Here is a 20,688-nt window from a genome sequence, read left to right as displayed (position 1 = left end):
GAAAAATAGCTCACTAGTATTCTGCAGCTGAAGTGTTGTTCATCCTGCAAAATGCCAATAAATGTTCAGTGAAAATTGCTCAACTATATTTAGTATTTGTTGAAACCGTGAAGGTGGCTGGCAGCATACAACATTGCTCAGAGACTGAACAGAATTGCTAGCAGTTATATAATAACAACGGGAAAAGCATGCTTGTGTTTTGGCTGCTGAGTGAGCTTCATGCTCAGTGAGTGAACTCCCTCTGGAGTATTTCTTAGTTCTAACATAAATAGTGGCAAACACTAATGGAATTACCAGAGTTTACTCAGGGTGTGAAGAAGGAACCAGGGAGAGCTGGCAGTGCAAAAATTAATATATTGCAAGGTCTTCTGATGCTGTACCTTTGAAGATCGCTATCCAGACTGTCAAAAGTGCTAGAAGAAATGGGAGGCAGGGATGGAATCTTCTCCAGCTTAACAGTTTTTAGTCTGGGACTCAAACAAATCATTGACACTCACCTTATCCTAACATTACCTGAGTCATGTGAGCCTGAACACTGTATAACTTGGCAAACAACTGAATATTGGAAATGAAAATGCTGTAAAAAAACCAAGAGGCAGATGGGGATAGACTGTGCTGTTTTATTGTAATCATGTGAATACCCTAATAGGTTATAGGTAAAAGTACAGGGCAGTGCTCTTGGATTCATGTCAACCCTAAACTCAAGACATGTAGAATTTGAAGCAGCTCCATACAGATAAACAAAAATAGTTGTTTAATTTGAAGCTACAAATTAGCTCCATGCCTATCTGGAGTGTGCCTCTGCTGTACCTCTTAGTACAATAGCCACATTGTTTGTATCTAGCAATACTTCATGTTTTGGTTAACTTAGGTAATGGTGTTTTGCTTCTGATCTCAGTTTAAATAGTTAATTACATAAAAATCTGAATAGGTTGGTTTTTTTTAAAATGGGGCTATTTGTTAACAATCAGTAGCCTATGGAGAAGATTGTTTTAAGAAAGATACTTGTTGCCATAGCCTTTGATAAATGAATCATGCTCTGTAAAAAGTATTAAGAATATTGTTGGCCATAACAGTTTGCTTTCATTATTTGCTCTGTTGTGCATAAAAAGGGTTAACTTTTTCCACGTCACTTCTAACTTTTCTAATTCTGTATTTGAGGATGTCCAAGACCCTTCAGTCATTGTTACCTTTCCACTGGAAGAAGATGAAGGCATCTCTCTAGTTGCTTGGACGACAACCCCTTGGACCCTGCCTAGCAACCTGGCCCTCTGTGTCAACCCAGACTTGCAATATGTGAAGGTGGAAGGCAAGTGCAAAATATGCTATGCCATACGATTAGTGCTTTCTTTGAGTGGTTTCACGTGCATTCTTACTTGCAAGTATGTCCCAGTTGGTTCAGTGGGGCTTGATCCCAGGTGAGAATGCATAGGATTGTAGTCATGGTTTTGCAAATGGCAACTTTTGTAACCAACCCATACAACATGTTTCTCCATCCTGTCCACCTGCATGTACTGCTGTATTCTAGAACAGCATGTACATTGACTTGACTTGCCTGGCAGCAGCAGGAGTTATTTCCTTCAGTCAAATACGCAAGTGGCTTATTGCAAAGCTGATGTAACTTTTCACTTTTGTTCTGTCATCTTAATGAAAACAAAAAACCTGAAAGTAACTTCATGCTGTTGTCATAATAAATCTCGGGAAGGGAGCATAATGGGGGAGAGTACAATGGTTACATAAAGTGCTTCACTCCAAACTCCTGTAGCTTTTGTTTAATTTATTATGATTTATCTAATTGGTTTGCCCTCTGATTTACCTACCCATGATGATTCAAGCTGCCTTCTAATGCTAAAAGGATAATTGGAAAATTTCCTTGTAAGGGAATCTCTGGTGCGTCTTCTGCTGAGCTCTGTGCTGCAGGCTAGGCCAATCCCCTTCCAATAAAGATATCCTTTCCAGTCCCAGCTAACCATGGGGAGCAACATGAGTGGTGCAGCTTCTTTTCAAGCGTGGGTCTCTCTTGGCCCACAAAATAAGCAAAAATATGCCTGAGATGAACTCTGCACAATCAACAGCCATTATCTAACTTGGTACATCAGTTTGCCTGGGCTGAACCCTGTAATCTGTTTTCAGTGCCCAGGCTGTTCCCTGGAAAGCATGGATTAAGAATATGTTAGATGCTCTTGAGGAGGTGCAGAGTGCATTCCCCTTGCCAGGGATGGGGAACCTCTGGCCCATGGGGCTAATTAGGCCTGATACTGGTTTCGGTTCGCCCCACCAGGCTGTTTTTCCCAAACTGTGCCTATCTGCCCCACACCTGACTTCATACGTTGATGCCAGGTGGAGGTGCGCCTGCCAAGAATCTGGAGCCTTAAGTTGCACATACATATGCATATCATATAGAGCTGTATTGATTCCTTCACAGAGTTACAAATGAAACATCCAGAGCTATCTCCTCAGCTCAGATGAAGCGGTTTCTGAAATTACTATCTCCCACTCTTTGTTGCTCATCACTTACGTCCTCTGCAAATTTGGCCTCAGTAGTAAATTGGGCCTGGCCCAGTCACTCCCTAGAAATTTTGAATTGATAGTTCTCGAGTTCTAAAGCAATATTCTGAACAAAGCCATAATGGCCGAAAGATTTGCTTCCTCCCAAATTAGCACACATCTATTCTTCGCTACTGCTACACTGCTTTGCTCAAGGCTTTTTGAAAGCCTTTGCAAGATTTTCTCAGTCTTGCGGCTCATTCCACCAGGTGTCTGAATTGCGGTGATCCACAAAGATGGGAGGAGTTTTATCTGTATGAAATATGGGGCTCATCCCTTCTCTCTACAACTCTAGCAATTGTTTCATTAAAAAAAATATTTCTCAAAGTTTATTAAACATATAGCAGTACAAAAAATATTTGATACAAAAGGAAAAGAAATGTTAGAAAAATCCATAAACCAGCCTTGTACATAAGCCCATAAAAGTTGCTAGTGTACATATTTTCAGGAGGACCTAAGAGTGCCACCCTCCTACAGCAGACAACTGTATTTCTATATTGGGTGTAGAGGAGGGGTTTTTACTCCTCTTGACAGCCTGCTTGGTTTCTCTGCTGCACACAGAGAAGGGATGGAACACTGCTGTGGTCTTCTGCCAGCCTGCTCCTTGCCTGCATGCAATCCCTTGTTGCTCTAGTTACCAGGTGAATGCTGAAATACAAGGCTGATAGAAATCTATATAACAAATTGCAAGATAGCAGTTGAAGGCATATTTTTTCCCAACTACATAAGGTTGTTAGAACCTTCCACCTAATTTTTTACCATTAAAATAATTTTAATCTTAATATTGCACATATCTCACCTGTGCTTCACGGAGCTAAGGCATTCATGGTTCTTCAACATTTTATCTTTGCAAGAGCTGCACAAGGAAGGTTCGGCTGACAGCTTGAAATAGCTAAATCCTCAACTTCAGTTTGTAAATCAACAAGAATTATGTAAACATACTCATATTTTTGCAACAATTAATACGTATTCAGAGAAAAAAGGTTGCCTCTTATAAATCTGTATTTTGTCTTCCACACAATTCCCAGTTGTTTCAGGATATCTTTCTTGGGCACTCATAGCCAAAGTGTCCATCATGAAAAGTGCTTGGTAGCTTTCCTTCTTTCCAATCCAAAGGTCATTCATACCCTTTAATGACATGAACTTCTTTGTCCAAAGAAATATAACCCCCTTGGTGCCCTAACTGTAATATTTATGCATACTTCTGCTTTGCAACACAGCATGCATCCTGTCTTGAGGGAACCAGTAATAGAAGTGTGTCATAGAGAGATCTGGGGAGGAATTCTGTCCCTTCAACCTTTTCCCAGAATCTCTGGGTCTTGCTGTTGTCCAAGCATCAGAATCTGAGAAATATATTCAGTTCTTATTAGTTTGCTGCATATTGCTTTCTGGAAGCAGAATTCCCATCCTCACAATTTAACCTTTTTAGATTTTGGAAACTGAATATGGCCTTTGTATCCACAGAGCATTTTCATTCTGGAAAAGCTTGCTCCTCTTATTAATCTTGTATTGTGAAAGTAGGCAATGCTTGCTGTCTATGAGGCAATGGATACAGAGGACACTGCAAGACCAACAATCAGCTTGAGTTGTTGTCATGTTCAAAACTTTAGGCATGCTCTTCACATAAGAGTTTGGTGGCAGAGCTGGAGCATTGAGAGAAGCTTGGGGCAAGAACAATGGGGCTTCAGGCAGATCAGAACTCAGTTTCGTTTGAAGGGAAGGGTCACGTCTTATTGGCATGTGCTGTGCCGACAATTGTGCTTTAATACTTCCAATCATTTGTCTCATTTAAATAATTGAAAACCTCTTTGAAAGAGCTGTGCTGTTGCGCTATAAAAACTGACTGACCAGCTTGCCTAACTGAAGGTTCTGCTTTTGAAGGAACCACCAAGAAATGGGCCCTTGGTAGAGAGAGCTAGACTGTTGGTTTCAGATTCTAGCTTCCTTAACCATGGTTTTGGTGTGATGTCTGTGCTGAGTCTGAAAGTACAGATTTGGATTTTGGAAGTGTTTTTTTTAAAAAAGTGTGTAATAGCCTATGTCTTTATTTGGTCTTGGTCCCTGTAATAATAGTGTAAGAGGTATTTTAATTAGCAGAAATGAGCCTGGCATCTTCATACTAATGTTGTTTTTCATATATCTTTCTGTAAGAGTTCAGCAATTGAATATTAACATCCGTGGATTTCCTCCCCAGATAAAAATACAGGGAAGATTTTCATTTTGATGGAAGCTCGACTGGCATCCCTGTACAAATCTGAAAGTGAATATGCAATACTTGACAGGCAAGTAGATAAATTAGTACATACATTCTAAATTCCACATTCTATAAATAATTGCCTTGCAAGGTAAGAGAATAGAAGAATTGTTGTTTTTTCTTAGTCTGACGCCATAATATATGAAATTGCTTCTATGTATGGCAGTCTCTCAAAAGATCTGGTATCTGCCACTGAAGATTGCATTGGATTTGAAGTTTCATCTGTAGTAAGCGGTGACTTTATTTTAAAGTAGCTTTTTATCGATAATGTTAGAGCGTGAACTTGGTTTTGAAAAGGGTTCTCCAAGTCTCAGTCTGACTCAGACAATAGCATTCTGGATCTCCTTTATGGTCTTATTGGCATAATTGTTTTAAAATCAAGGCTTTTAAAGTGCCATCCACAAAACCATCGAAGTCACTGGCAAAGCTCCCATTTGTTTTAAAGAACTAGGATTGCACAATTTTGTGTCTGCCCCAGTTCTGTTAAGGCCATCGGATATATAAAAAAAACACACATCAAATGACCAAAGATGATAGAATTTTGTTAAGAATTGCAACTGTCACAAACTCTGAAGAATACTTTCCTAAGAGTGTTCTTTTCTCATTCACTGCCTTTCCTGCTGCAATTTTCTCAAGCATCTACAAAGCGAAGCTGATTTCATTTTCCAGATATAAGAAAAAAGTCTTGACTGAAATAAATAGAACAGCAGAGATTTATCACAGAATTATAGAGTTCAAAGGGATCCCAAGGGTCATCTAGTCCAGCCCCCTTCCAGCCAGTTTATAGGAGGTTGAGGAATGCTTTGCTGGAATGTAAACCACCACCACACACATAAAACTATGTAGATTTGCAGCTTCTAGTCCATGAAAGCTTATACCGTAATAAATTTGTTGGTCGTTAAGGTACCACAAAACTTAGTTGTATTTGCTGCAACACAGACATGTGGCTTTCCCTCTTTTAAAAAGTGTAGGTGGGCCAAGTATTCCTATTCATCAGGTCCATTGGCTGAAGAGGCTTAGCTTCTAGTGCCTTGCTGCTGATGGAGAAAGGTTTAACTAGCAGGGTGGGCACGTCACTGTGGAGGCCCCTGTGGAAAACGCAGTAGGCTTAGCACTCCTGCCAGTAGAGCTCCTGTGAGTAGTAGCCCTGAAATAGGGCATTGGGGGTGAAGGTAGGACAGAGAGGATTGGATCCAAGGCCCACTCATTCTTTGAGGAGGCCTGTGAAGTGGGCCCTCAGTTCTCACCAGCACAGAGCAGTTCCCAGCCACTGAAACCAATGGGGGCAATTTTGAAGAAAAGATGTAGGAGGAAAGGTCCAACATCCCCGCCTCCTGCTGCGTTGCCACAAACTAGTAGGACTTAGGAAGTGGTAGTAGATCTACCACTTTGCACCTTCTAGGCCTCCTGGGCTTGCTCAGTTAGTGTCTTTCTTGGAGTTCCAAGAAGTTTTTATATCATTGTAACTTGCTAATGGAGATTCTGTTGCTTGTTGTCTTGATATTTATGCAGTACAGTGGTGCCTCGCAAGACAAAATTAATTCGTTCCGCAAGTTTTTTCTTCTTGCGAGTTTTTCGTCTTGCGAAGCACGGTTTCCCATAGGAATGCATTGAAAATCAATTAATTTCTCCCCACCGCAAGCCTTCAGGACAGGTCCGGGAACAGAGGGGAAGGCGCGCAGCGCTTCTCCTCTGTTCCCGGGGCTTGCGGTGATGGTTTTTCCTCCCCACCGCCAACATTCAGAACAGCATTCTGAATGTTGGCGGTGGGAAGGAAAACCCTCCTCCCACCGCCAGCCTTCGGGACAGCCATCTGAAGGCTGGCGCGGGGAGAAGGTCTCTCCGCCCCACCGCCAGCCTTCCGAGGAGCCTTCCGAAGGCTGTCACGGGGAGAAGGTCTCTCCGCCCCACCGCCAGCCTTCAGAGGAGCCTTCCGAAGGCTGGCGCGGGGAGGAGGTCTCTCCGCCCCACCGCCAGCCTTCCGAGGAGCCTTCCGAAGGCTGGCGCGGGGAGGAGGTCTCTCCGCCCCACCGCCAGCCTTCCGAGGAGCCTTCCGAAGGCTGGCGCGGGGAGGAGGTCTCTCCGCCCCACCGCCAGCCTTCCGAGGAGCCTTCCGAAGGCTGGCGGCGGGAGGAGGTCTCTTCGCCCCACCGCCAGCCTTCGGAGGAGGTCCGAGGATAGTGGGGAAGACGCGCTGCGTTTCCCCGCTGTCCTGGAGATTTCCCTGTGGGCTTTCGTCTTGCGAAGGAAGCCCATAGGGAAATTCGTCTTGCGAAGCGCATCGAAAAACGGAAAACCCTTTCGTCTAGCGGGTTTTTCGTCTTGCGAGGCGTTTGTCTTGTGGGGCACCACTGTACTTCCATGCAGTTTTATTTTAATGTCTTGTTTTATTATGTTGCATATGGCTCCTATAGCAGAAAAGCTGTTTATAAATATTGTACATAAATGAAACTTCTTAAATTTTGGGGGGAAATGTTTTTCAGGTTTCCTGGTGTTACCCTTAAAGGGAAGAAATATAAACCTCTTTTCAAGTATTTTATCAAGGTGAGCAGTATGTGTCTTTATTATTACTATTATAATACTTATTTATCTCCTACCTTTTTCCTGGGACTCACGGGAGCTTACACGAATTAAAAGAACACAGATAAAATAAAGAAAATAAAAAAACATAAAATATAATAGTTAAAAAGTAATTAAATTCTAATAAATTTAAAAGAATATAAAAACAAATCCTTTCAGATTTGATGTTTTAACACCATGATTTTCTCAAATGGTGTTAGCATTGTTCAGGATTATAAAAAGTAATGGAAAAATAAACCTTTTTGATCCATGAAGGATCAATTTATGCAGATGCGTTTGGGGAGGGAATGTGGGATCTTATGACCCAGTCTTTTAATTAATGAGACTCATATTTACTGTGTTTTGCAATAGAACAGTGTTGCACTGGGAGTATCAGTCTTTGCCCAGGGCTTCCCCTGATGGGACTCATTAGCTGAATCCCATCCAAATTGGCTTCATTAAGATACAAAAGTTGTAATCCTATACACATTTGCTTGGGAGTAAGTTCCATTCAACTCTGCATAATTTACTTTTGAGTAGATATGTATAGGCTTGCAGTGTAAAATAAATTTAGGGTAGCTTTATGTGCTTTGCTTCCCTTTGTGGAACAATAGAGGGCTGCGTCCAGCTAATAATTGGAGCAGATCCATTGAAATCTGTGAACAGTGACTAACTTAAGTTTATTGATTTCAGTGGAACTACTTAGTTTAGAACAATCCATAGTGCACCGTGACCTTCGCCTTGACAGCTTTAGAACCTTTTTAATCATCCTGAGTCCTTACCGCATCTTCTCATGAATATTCCCAAGCCTTGTTTGAGATGAAGGATCAGGGAAATTCTGGGTGTATCATATGCAAATATATGGATGCCACCTTTGCATGTCGGTTCTGTGTGCTCTGTCATGTGTGCATGCAAAGACCCACATTCCACCCTGATTAGAAAATGGCTATTTTTGATCTAAATTGTCCCTCAGTTCTGGAGGGTGTCTCATAGATATCTAATAGAATAATATCTAATGGATGGTACCCTGAGGATCATCTAGTCCAACCCCGTGGAATGCAGGAATATGCAGCTGTCCTGCAACCTTGGCATTGTCAGCACCACTCTCTAACCAGCTGAGCTATCCAGCAAGCTTTTGTTTGGTATTCATACTGCTGATCTCTCTCTATGTCAGTTTATGTAACTTATGTTTGTATCAGTGGTTTTAATGAACAAATTCATATGTAACCATTACTAGAATGCTTGAACAATGTTTCTGGCTTGTCATATTTTCCATGCCAATGTTTTGTACATTTTTTTTTAAAAAAAAACCTATCTCTTTTGTGCTAGTGCAAAGAAAATGGTGCTTTTACTGTAGTGACTGACAACTATGTGAAGGAAGAAGAAGGTACCGGGGTTGTACATCAAGCTCCTTACTTTGGCGCTGTAAGTTTAAAGTCACTTACGTGCTTTTATGTCAAACATGTTTTGATCTTGTCTTAACTCTTTTAATTGAGAAATTCAGATTCTTTTTTGATCCAGTAACTTGTCAGGAGCACACTGTACACATACTCTAATGACAACGAGTACATTCTTGTTACCTACCAATTTCCATTTGCTCCTGACACAATACAGAAACAGCATCATAATTTGTATTGGAACTCTTTTGTGCAGTACATCTTTTTTGAAAAGAAGATAGCCTAATTGTAAGCAGGCTATGTGTCCACTAAATTTCAAAAATGAACTCAAGGGGACTGCAGCCTTAGTCCAGCCATGGTTTGTCTTAGCATGTTGTCTGAATTTGGGCTCATGATTTAGCTCTCTCCAAACTTTTATAGCACACACACAGACACTCATAGTTACTCCAAACTAACTATGAACTTTGTCCAAGGTTTGTTTTATGGTTTATGGATTGCATTTTGTTTGGGAGAATTAAACCACAAGCCTGGGCTTGGACAGTGTCTTAATCCAAACTATGGCTTAACTCACCACAGCAGCAGAACAAGAACTGGGGCAGAGCAAAGTGGCTGCATGTTCTTCTCTGCAAATCTGGATGGTACTGATCCATAGTTTGACGTAGTGCAATAAGCAAACCATGAGAGAGCATTCTAGAAGCATTAAAAGAGGAAGAAAACATGCAAACCTGAGACTTATTCAATGCTCGTTCACAGAATGCTGAACCATGGTTTGCTCTCAACAGATGCAAACAAAAAGACATGTGTTGAAGCTCTCTAGACTATTTGAGAACTTGAGATGATATTATTATTATTATTATTATTATTATTATTATTATTATTATTACTACTGCTACTACTACTACTACTACTTGCAATTTCTCCAAGAATGGCAAAATGCTCAGGCAGTTTGATATGACCATGGGCCCAGTGTGTGGGAACCTGCTTCCTACCAAGTCAAATCATCTAGCTCTGTATTGTCTACACTGCCTTGTAGTGGCTTTCCAGGGTTTCAGATGGGAGTCTTTCTTCCAGGCCTACCTAGAAATGCCTAAGATTGAACCTGGTACAGTCAAACCTCTGTTCCCAAACTGCTCCATTTTGGAATGTTTCTGTCCCTAAACGCCAAAAACCCAGAAGTAAATGCTCCGTTTTTTTAATGTTTTTCGGAAGTCAAATGTTTTTCAGAAGCCAACCATCCAATGTAGCTTTTGTTTGAGTGCTGGAAGCTCTTGCAACTAATCGGAAGCTGTGCCTTGGTTGTCGAACGTTTCGGAAGCTGAACGGGCTTCCGGAATGGATTAAGTTCGACAACCGAGGTTTGACTGTACTTTCTGTGAACAATCACATTCTCTACCATTCATCTACAACCCTGCCCTAGTCATCATCACCCCCCCCCCACTCTAAAACATGAGAAACTGCAAATTAAGGTGACTAAATCCTACAAGTCTTGGGATTGGCTCATATCATGTAAAATCTCTTGATTACTCATTATTTGATTTGCAACTATCTGCATTTGATTGGAAAGTATTTGTCTCCTGAGGTAGTGTGCAGAAATGTGGTGCTTCTTTCTGTGTTGTTTGATCATTTGCACATGTGGGTAACCGGTTGATGCTGCAACCATGAAGTGAAAAACACGCGTGAATGAACTCCTCCTCAGTGTGACAAGATATTTTATAACGCAAGAAGCAAAGTATTTCACAGTGTGAAGAAACAACTTATCAGGTTCCTGTTGAAGTTGGAGAATCTAGAAAATCCAGCAGAATTTTGAAATTCAGAATGCTGCCTTAGAAATCAAAAGACACACATTTGAATATTTAACTTTGTTTTTCTCGCATAGGATGACTACAGAGTCTGTATGGATTTTAATATCATTCGGAAAGATTCAGTACCAGTTTGTCCTGTTGATGCCTCGGGCTGTTTCACAGCAGAAGTGACAGACTTTGCTGGACAATATGTGAAGGTTGGTTGTGAAGGAAGGAAGCTAGAAAAACTCCGTGTCAAACAGTATTCAGAGACTGAAGAGATGTGTGTGCTTTGTTTCCTACTGCTGCTTTTCCCCATAAATTTTGTCAGTGGTATTGTTTGTGAAAATGGTGAAAAATCCAGATGAACCATTTCCACTCCAGCACTTTTTCATTCAGACCTTTGCTCATTTCTGTCTAAACAAGCTATAATCAGAAGCCTGGGTCTGTTCTCGGCTTACCACTCATGCTCTGTCAGGAGGAAGAAACAATGAGCCCAGTTTCAAACATCATAGCAAGTCAGTCTCTAGCTTGTTTCCTGGCAGCACAGCAGGAGTATGGGAGGAGCAAAGTCAGCACTGTACTAGCTGCTCTTTCACATTAAACCATAGTTTTATCTTTAACTATGGTTTTAAAAAAGGTAAAGGACCCCTGACAGTTAAGTCCAGTTGCGAACAACTCTGGGGTTGTGGCACTCATCTGCTTTACTTGCCGAGGAAGCCGATGTTTGTCCACAGACAGTTTTTCTGGGTCATGTGGCCAGCATGACTAAGCCACTTCTGGCGAACCAGAGCAGTGCACGGACGCAGTTTACCTTCCTGCCAAAGTGGTACCTATTTATCTACTTGCACTTTGATGTGCTTTCGAACTGCTGGGTTGGCAGGAGCTGGGACCGAGCAATGGGAGCTCACCCTGTCACGGGGATTTGAACTGCCGACCTTCTGATCGGCAAGCCCTAGGCTCAGTAGTTTAGACCACAGTGCCACCCACATCCCAACTATGGTTTAATATTACATAAAAACCAGCTCAGCATCTGTGCTAAATGCTAGATATGTTATTAATCTCACGCTACATCGGAACTGGCTGTTAGCTTGTAACTTCTCTCTTTTTTTCTTTCCTGAAGCTACCACCCACCTGGAGATATTATTTGTATGGGTTATCATTATTCTAAAATAATATTTTGCTTTACTCAGGATGCAGATAAGAACATCATCAGATTCCTAAAAGAACAAGGAAGACTGGTCCATACCAGCTCTTATAAGCACAGCTATCCTTTTTGTTGGAGGTACGGAGAAGAATTAACATACTATTTAAAGGAAGCATTTTGACTGGTAACTTATTTGTGAAAAATATGTCCTGTTTAGGTTGTCTTTTATTTGCATAGATACTAATCTATGCAGTTAAATTAGTTGTAATCAAAGCTCCCTTCGTATCTGTAAGTAGATCTCACCTCTGGCACAGTGTGTGTATATTTTCTCACAGCTATCAGTGAAAGACTAACTACCATATTTTTCGCTCTATAGGACGCACCCGACCATAGGACACACCTTGTTTTAGAGGGGGAGAACGAGAAAAAAAAATTCTCCCCCTCTCTGCGCAGCGCCCCTTCAGCGAAGCAGCAGGAGAAACTGAGCCCCTTCCATTTCTCCTCCCACTTCGCTGAAGGGGCACCGCGCAGCTCTCCCTCTCCCACATTGCCTTCTCCTTTAGTGAAGGCAACCCGAGGCCTCCGGAGCGCAGCGGGAGTTTCCACTGCGCTCCGGAGGCTTTGGGCTCCTTTCGCTGAAGCCAGGAGAGCAGGACTCTCCTGGCTTCAGCGAAAGGAGAGGCGAAAGGAAAGGCTTCAGCGAAAGGAGCAGCCTTCCCGCTGCTCCCCGAGCTTGTGGGGCTGGCGGTTGGGGAAGCCCGGCTTTACCCCACCGCCAGCCCCAAAGAGCAGGTCGGGGTGCAGCGGAAAGGCTGCGTGCAGCCTTCCTGCTGCTCCCTGAGCTTGTCGGGGCTGGCGGGGGAAGCCCAGGTCCCCCCCCAGCCCCAGGGACCACACATTCGCTCCATAAGACGCACAGACATTTCCCCTTAGATTTTAAGAGGAAAAAAGTGCGTCTTATGGAGCGAAAAATACGGTATATGTCAAATTGGGCAGAGGCCGCTCTTTAGAACAGAAGCTGTCTTTGCCGACTTTCCCCTGAGTCACCCATGCCTATTGCAGTCTCCCTCTTTTACAGACCAGACATTTGGCGAGGGTTCCACTCAGTGGGGAGGAGGGAGGCAGGTGTTTCCTTTTCCTCTTGTGCTTTTTAAACTGCACTGTATTGGATACAACCCATAGTGACACCATTTATCTACTAATAACTGCAGAAGGTTCTCATTTCATTTGCCCGGCCACAGATGTTCATGCCCTTATAATCTCACGGCTGGACCATCGTAATGTGCTCTGTGTAGGTAGGTGCACTCTTGAAGATGGTTCAGAACATGAGTGTCTACAGGGGCAGGGGAGAAATAGTTGCTTCCCCTGAATGAGCAAAAATCCTGTTTCCTAGCTTTCATTTTTTTAAAAAAAAATTCTATAGCACTTGTAGAAATATGAGAAACTAGCTTGTTCCCTCTTTCAGTATTTTACCTTGTCTCCCGCTCCCCGCAAGAAAAAGATTCTGCAAATGCCATGGTTCAGAAACTGCATGCAATGCAAAAGTCAGCTGCAGAAGTTAAATAGTGTGTGTGCCAGATTGTTCTCCCATTGCAGCAATTTTGTGAGAGCTACACTGGCTGCTGTTATAACTGGACTTTCGTTAATATTTCCAGTGTTGGCATAGGTTTCAGAAAAATCAAAGTTCTGGCTCAGAGGAATTTAGCAGTGGGTGTATAAATATAAGCTGTGTTATATAGTTCAAACCAATTAAATCTCATGTATCAATTTATTTTGCCCTTTGAAATTGCAAAAAGAGTATGAAAATTCTTCCTGTGAAGTTATATATCTTTTAAAGCTAGTTTGAATTTGTATTCAAGTGTAATCTGTCTATATTCTCTAAGACCTTTACAAAGAAGAATTAATCAATCTTGTTGAATCTCCCTTATTCCCCAAATTCTATAATTGGCTAGGCTTGGGAGACATTTTTCATAGCAAAAGACTAGCTTTGTGTGTGTGTGCAGTCCTTTAAACTTCTAAACTTTTAGGGAGAGCTGTAGAAAGTGAAATAATTGCCCCAAACTGGTTTGGCATAGTAGTATTGTATCAATCACTTTTGCTCAGTTTTAATTCTGTTTTCCACGTGAACTGAACAGAGTGATATTGTTAATAGCGAAATGTTTTGAGAGATGATGACAGTTGGTACATTGGGATCTGGCCCATATGTAATGCTTGCTTCCTGCAAACTATGGTTTTGGATATTAGAAACATGCCTTTGGAATGTATGTATATGCTCTTCCTTTTCCCTTCCATATCTAGCACACATTTTTCCTTTGTCAGCTGCAGTTTAGTATTTGTTCTACACTGCTAAAAACAAGGCTCTCTCTTAATCAGGCTATGCAATTCTTCATGCCCTGGTTTCAAATCCTGGTTGATATTGAACTCTGCTTAGCATTTGCAGGGAGCCAGTATTATGCCTGTACAAGGCAGGGGATAAATGATGAAACTAAGCTTCTTTACATATATAGCTTTGGTACTTTTGTTCTGTTTAGGATTTCAATATGCTGACAAGAGAGATTGCCAGCCTTCTTGAAAATCATTAGCTTTAGATTACGTAGAATTACATGTTTGGATTGAAAGGAGGCAGATAATATTTTCGCTTTTGTTGTATGGGGTTTCAAAAGCAAGTTGTCTCTTTCTCCTCTTCATTCAGTTTAGTATGCGCTATACATTGCATTTAAATTCTTTTTTGGTGTTGAGAAATGCATTTTAGCTTTTCAGCAGCTTATGTCTGGACAGATTAGCAAATAGCACATGGCATCTTAAAATATTGCAGAGTCTGAATGCAGGCACAGTCCCTGTGTTGTCTTTAATATAAGAAGTTAACAGTGAAAACTGAGTTTAGGAACAGGAAGCTGCTTTATACCGGGTCAGAGGATTTCTCCATCTAGCCCAGTATTGTTTACAGCAGCCATGGGCAAACTTGGCCCTCCAGATGTTTTGAGACTACAGTTCCCATCATCCCTGACCACTGGTCCTGTTAACTAGGGATGATGGGAGTTGTAGTCCCAAAACAGCTGGAGGGCCAAGTTTGCCTATGCCTGGTTTACAGGGACCAGCAGCAGCTCTGTGGGGGGTTCAGGCAGGGTTCCTTTCCAGCCCTTCCTGGAGATGCCAACAATCCCAAAAGATAACTAGGGATCTTTTGCACACAAAGCACGTTCTCTGCCGCTGAGCTGTGGCCCTTCTTCTTAAATGTATTATTAAACCTTTTTAATTTTATGCTTGTATGGGGCAAAGGAAACCTTTCAGAAGCTTTAAGGAAGAACCTTTAAAGGAAGATGAATCTATACTTTTGCAAGGTGTCCTCTACGATTCTCCTTGATGCATGATTCAGTAACTGTATTCTTAAGTTTCTTGCCAGGTGGGTTTTAAATAAAATACTTCCCACTTCTTATGGACTAAATTGGTATCCTCATGTATTCATGTACTCAGATAGCTTTCCTTTTTCCCTGGGTGATATATTGGAGTTCTATATTAGTTGCCATTTCAGTGAGGCTCTGGAGGCAAGGGGCACAGTCATGCTGTGCGTGGAAATCAATGGGAATTTTGCTACTGAATTTTAGAGGGGTGACTTGTGAAGCTGGCGCAACAAGTATTGCAGAATAGCTAAAGAGCGTGCCTAATTTTCTTTTCATATCATTTATTTTAGGTCAGATACTCCTCTAATATACAAAGCTGTGCCAAGCTGGTTTGTCCGTGTGGAGCACATGGTGGAGAAGTTGCTGGAAAATAATGCCCAGTGCTACTGGTAATCTCCTCAGTTACCCTTTTACTTCATAGTTTCATTATTGTCTTGCAGCTATTTCTCCCCCACTTCTATTTTAATAAGGAACTCTGTCGCTGTGTGGCTGACATCCCCTACTCGAATTTAAGCTGGAAAAAGGTTTCTTGAGCTTAAGCCAGCCTGTAAAGAAAGATTGCTGCAGTCAATCCCACTGAATTTTACCACAGTTTGTTTTTACCTATGGCTTAAGGTGATGTGTGAACTGATCCAGTAGCCAAGTACCCTTGGACGGGAAGATTACTTTTAATTTCTCTGAGGACCATACTAGAAACTGCTGTTGCATTGAGTCCATTAGTATTGTTGCATGAAGCTGTTGACGTTCACATAGCTACTATCCATGCAGAATTCCTGTATCTTCTCTAACATTTGGTTGTCTGTTTTTCTAATGAGGTGTGGACATTTGCCAGTAAAGTCTTGATCTTTTCTGACATTTGCTTTGATTGAACAAGGAGTCTGAATTCCAACTATTGTGTCAGTCGATGGAGATCTCTTGCTCCAAATGCTTCTTTCTTTTGCTGTCTCTGCCTATCAGCCAAGGGCACGTGTGTGCTGCCAGGTGAATTTGGTCTTTGGTCTTAGTCTTACTGGGCTTCAATTACAAGTCAATCTTTGGCAGCCCTTTTGTGTTGGAATAATCTTTTCCACCTCTTCTACAACTCATGGTGCAATGGAAATAAAGACATGTACCATTTATCAAGGGTGACAGAAAGTAATGTATACAATTGGGCGTTTTAACAGATAGATATTCTTGCAGTCTACAACTTACATAATGGGGTAAACATCTGAGAGTGTCAGAGCTCTCTTCCCTTAAGATTTGGGAGCCTGATAAATATAGTAGTATTTCAGGGGCAAATTGCTTTTTTGCTGTTATTGTTTCTTGGGGAAAAGCTGTAAGAAAGAGCCTAAAAATGTATGTGTTGGTTTCTCTGCAATACTGTTAACATGAATAATTTTTCGTAGTCATATTCTTTTCATGGAAGCTAAATTTAAGTAGGGCCTTTATGTAAGTTTCCATAAATGATTCCAGTGTGACTTTCTGGCTTGATGTAAGCAAATGCATGGTTCACATTTTTATAAAGGCTGCATAGCAAGCAAGTGCAATCTTTGGTACTCAGTGCTGAGAGCTGCTAATGACCTTACGGGAAAATAGTTGTAAGCTTGAAGTATTTGTCTTCTATGTTAATTGTTGTCTGCTGCAAGCTTTTACTGTCTTGAAAATATACACTGAAAATATGCAAATGACAGTGCATTATTCTGTGAAAGAAAATTATGTCTCTGTGGAAAAGGTGGCAATTGAGCTTTTAATTAACTGACTTCTAGGGTTTCATTCTTACGGGATTGTATTAGGCAATAAACATTTCAACTGCCTTTCCCAAAATGGTGCACTTCAGATGTTATTGGACTCAAACTCTCCTTAGGAAATGCTCAAAAGTCCAACAACATTGGGAAGGCTGGTTTATAGTGCACCTTTTTCATTTATTTGTACTGTCATTTGATTTTTGCTTATTCCTTTTAGTACACAATTAAAGTCACATAACAGGTGGTACAGCACCTATAGTCAGACTAGCAATAGATTTGTGAGAAATGTACAAAGATTTAAATTGTCTGCAGCTGGGTTTTTTCCAAAAGAGCTTAATTAAATCCATACATGTCAGAATGAAAGAGGAACCTTTTCACCAGAAAGTTGTTGATGTTTGTGGGGTTGGACAGAATTTTTAGCTGGGTAGTTCTTTTGTCCTCTTTGAAGGTGTCTTAGATTTTTGTCTGCTAGCCCTCGAGAGAGGAATGTCCAACGTAGGTCAGTTTGGAATTTAGCTGTCATTATTAGTATGGTTAACAAATCTTGTCTAATCGTTGGGATATCTTCATTATTCAAGCAGTTTAGTGATGCTAAACTCCCACCTTGATTTTGAATATAATATTTTTTAATATTAGCCCAAATATCTAACAAGAAAGAGCTTGGTGCTCAACATCATTCCCTGGCATTGTTTGGACAGTTTTGTTAATAGTTTATTCCACCTTGCACACAGCATGAACAATGTTTTCTGGAATTGAGAGAGGACTAGATTCTGGTTTGATATTAGGCCTGTTACTTGCTATCAGGTTTTCAAAGCCCGTTTTAATAGCCTGCTGAGCTGCTCTCTTTTGAAGTTGAAGCTATATGATAAATTTGCATGTGTAGGTATCAGAGTACGGCACCATGTTATATGTAAATGTTTTGATTCAGCATTGGTACTTACTGAAAGTGTGCAAAAATGTCTGCAGATCTGTCTGATTTAGTGCCGAGGAAAGGTCCAGTGATATTCTCTATTTTTCCCCAATGGGGTTGTTGAGGGATTTACAGAATTTTTAAACTAGGGATGATAAAAGAGGGGATGCCTTTATAGCATCCTTTGGAATTGGTATGATGCTTGTACTGCCTTTAGAATCCTTGCTGGCTGCTAGGACTAGATTTCTCATAGGAATACTTTCTACTCCTCATAGGCACTGCTTCTGATGAACTAGATTAAATGTGGTTTGACTAATTTTATAACCTAATTGAATTTCTAATTTGTTTTTAATGAGAGAACTTAATACTAATGTATTTTGGAACTGGCATATTTTAAGAACCTAGCAACAGTTTATCTTAATTTTGGCAAATGATCCTGCTGTATCTTCCAAGGAACGAATAAACAAAAGGAAGTGATTGTAACTGATAATAAAACAGCACTGTGGTGCACTGTAAAACCTTTCTAGAGAAATCCTACATTAAATGTGTCAATTTACTATCTAAAATCCGGAAGGTTTTGGAAGTGGGAGAAGTGTGGCAAATCAGAATATAGGACCAAAGATATCTTTTGAAATCACTATGCTCACTTCACTTGTTTGTATCCTGTGAAATGTCTAATACATCTGCTGCAGGGATAGGGAACTCCAGATGTTGTTGGACTATAGCTCCCATCATCACTGACTGGGAGTGACCGCCAAGACCATATAACACTGGTCTTGAAAGACCTACATTGGCTCCCAGTACGTTTCCAAGCACAATTCAAAGTGTTGGTGCTGACCTTTAAAGCCGTAAACAGCCTTCGCCCAGTATACTTGGAGCGTCTCCACCCCCATCACTCTGCCAGGACGCTGAGATCCAGCGCCGAGGGCCTTCTGGCAGTTCCCTCACTGCAAGAAGTGAGGTTACAGGGAACCAGGCAGAGGGCCTTCTTGGTAGTGGCACCCACCCTGTGGAATGCCCTCCCATCAGACGTCAAGGAAATAAACAACTATCCAACTTTTAGAAGACATCTGAAGGCAGCCCTGTTTAGGGAAGTTTTTAAATGTTTGAAGTTTTATTCTGTTTTTAATGTTTTGTTGAAAGCCGCCCAGAGTGACTGGGGAAACCCAGCCAGATGGGTGGGGAAGAAATAATAAATTATTATTATTATTATTATTATTATTATTATTATTATTATTATTCACCATGCTGATTGGGGCTTATGGTAGTTGCAGTCTAACAACATCTGGAGGATTACAGGTTCCCTATCGCGGAGCAAGTGCCATGAGCTCAATTGGTAATTAACTAGAAAATAAATAATAAAAATGACCGCGTTCAGAAGTGCTCTAATCCTCCCAAACTTGATCATTGGGAATGAGCCACATGTGTGTGTATTCCCTCCTTCTATATTTCCAGATTAATAGAACACTTTCTGGTTAATTTGGCAAACCAGTTTGGAAACTCATCAAAACTCGTCTTCAAGCTGGATGTTGTGGTAAACCAAAACAGCAGGGAGGTGGGAGTGCTTTGGGGCATGGCTGAAAAGTCCCACTGTGGGGCGTTTTGTAAGTTCAGAAATGTAGAAAATGTAATTTCAGAATTAAAACAGGAACTTTTATTTCATGACTCAAGAAACTGTATGTATGGGATAGATATGTTTGGGGGAGGAGGTCAGTGATACAAATTTGTGTCGGGTCTAAAAGACTGCGCTTGGGCCTTGAGCTGTATCCCCTCTCCCCTTGATTTAGAATAAAGCAATTGTTCTGGAAGACTAGTTCAGTCATGTGTAAGGGTGACTTTGTTTCATACAGCCAACTAAGTTTTGCATTCATTTTTTAATATAATATTTGTGATGGTTAAATAACAAATGACCTTGTTCGGTGTACGCCATTGTGCAAAAGAATAACTTGCTTGAAGGAAACTCCATCATGTCTTATTAAAGTTGAGCGTTTGTAAAAGTGCATACTCAGATTTGAGGCCTAAGTTAACTCTGTTACTCTATTAGTAAAATGTCTTGTCATTTTGATGAGGGACAAAAGGAACCTTTATCATCTCTCTGCTTACCCAAAGGTAAGATTGCTAAACATCAGACACAGTAAATAAGAGCACCACATTTTCTTTCTGGGCATCCTACCCTTGGTGTCTTTGCTGCAACAGCAAAGGAGGGGCGGGAAAAGGAAAAGTCTTACCTGTGACTCTCTCTGTAGTAGCAAAGCTGGCAGGCCCACTGCAGGTTGGGATTGCTGTTAATGTAACTGTTACAGCAAGTAAGAGAGGCAAATCTAGAGAGCGCAGGGGTCAGCTTACCTCTGTTCTGCCTCACCTCAGCTCTTAGTAATAATGAAAAATGTTCCCAGATGCTCAGTTTTTCAATTAAAGGAAAAAGATATCTGTGTCCATAAGCTACATTGCCTGCATTGTTGCACTTTTGGATCTCTTGTTAGCATCTATTCACAGTTTAAGTAGCTTTTATCTGTTTTAAGCTACAGGTGCCACCTGCCAGCATCTTGTAGTTGAAAGCTATTGTAAAGGTTGCAAAGTTCATTTTCCACATTAGCGAATTGTTCAAATGCTCTTCTTTTATCTTAATTCAGTTTTCCACTTGTGCTTAGACTGGGTCTCTTTAGGTCAGCACAAAGTGTATAACTGTAATAAATTGAGGCTCTAGCACTTTCAAAGGCACTTAAATTCGTTCAAAGCAAGGAAATTCATGCGATTGGAAAGCTAAATTGCTGAGTTCTAAAAGATTTTTCAATAGTTGTGCTGGAAATTTGACTTATACTTCCTGCAAACAAAAAGTAACTTAAAACTTCATAGAAAAGTCACAGAATGAGACCTATTGCCCAATTATTAAGCAGCAAGCACAAAACATACTCGCTTGGGTTTATATATAGTGACCGTCAGCAGAAGTCTTTTATGTATATTTAGG

At 41.0% G+C, this 20,688-nt stretch overlaps 1 protein-coding gene and 1 long non-coding RNA gene across 6 annotated transcripts in view; one reads left to right on the top strand and one right to left on the bottom strand.

The window, feature by feature from the left end:
* LOC310757877 overlaps positions 1-20,688 on the bottom strand; it is a 518,075-nt gene that overhangs the window by 33,770 nt on the left and 463,617 nt on the right. The gene's annotated exons all lie outside the window — the stretch shown is intronic.
* Positions 1-20,688, top strand: part of IARS1 (isoleucyl-tRNA synthetase 1) — a 97,224-nt gene that overhangs the window by 31,251 nt on the left and 45,285 nt on the right. For all 5 annotated transcript variants that reach the window (XM_083603263.1, XM_083603260.1, XM_083603262.1 and 2 more), the window contains 7 exons: positions 1,162-1,309; positions 4,742-4,829; positions 7,285-7,345; positions 8,690-8,785; positions 10,634-10,756; positions 11,732-11,823; positions 15,377-15,475. In XM_083603263.1, coding sequence (XP_083459389.1) covers positions 1,162-1,309; positions 4,742-4,829; positions 7,285-7,345; positions 8,690-8,785; positions 10,634-10,756; positions 11,732-11,823; positions 15,377-15,475 — 707 coding nt within the window. The remainder of the gene's footprint in view (positions 1-1,161; positions 1,310-4,741; positions 4,830-7,284; positions 7,346-8,689; positions 8,786-10,633; positions 10,757-11,731; positions 11,824-15,376; positions 15,476-20,688) is intronic.

This window comes from Podarcis filfolensis, assembly GCF_964270895.1.
Source record: "Podarcis filfolensis genome assembly, chromosome: 2".
Lineage (NCBI taxonomy): Eukaryota > Metazoa > Chordata > Lepidosauria > Squamata > Lacertidae > Podarcis > Podarcis filfolensis.
Note: the sequence above shows the minus strand (reverse complement) of the source record. Positions and strands in the feature narration are given on the sequence as shown.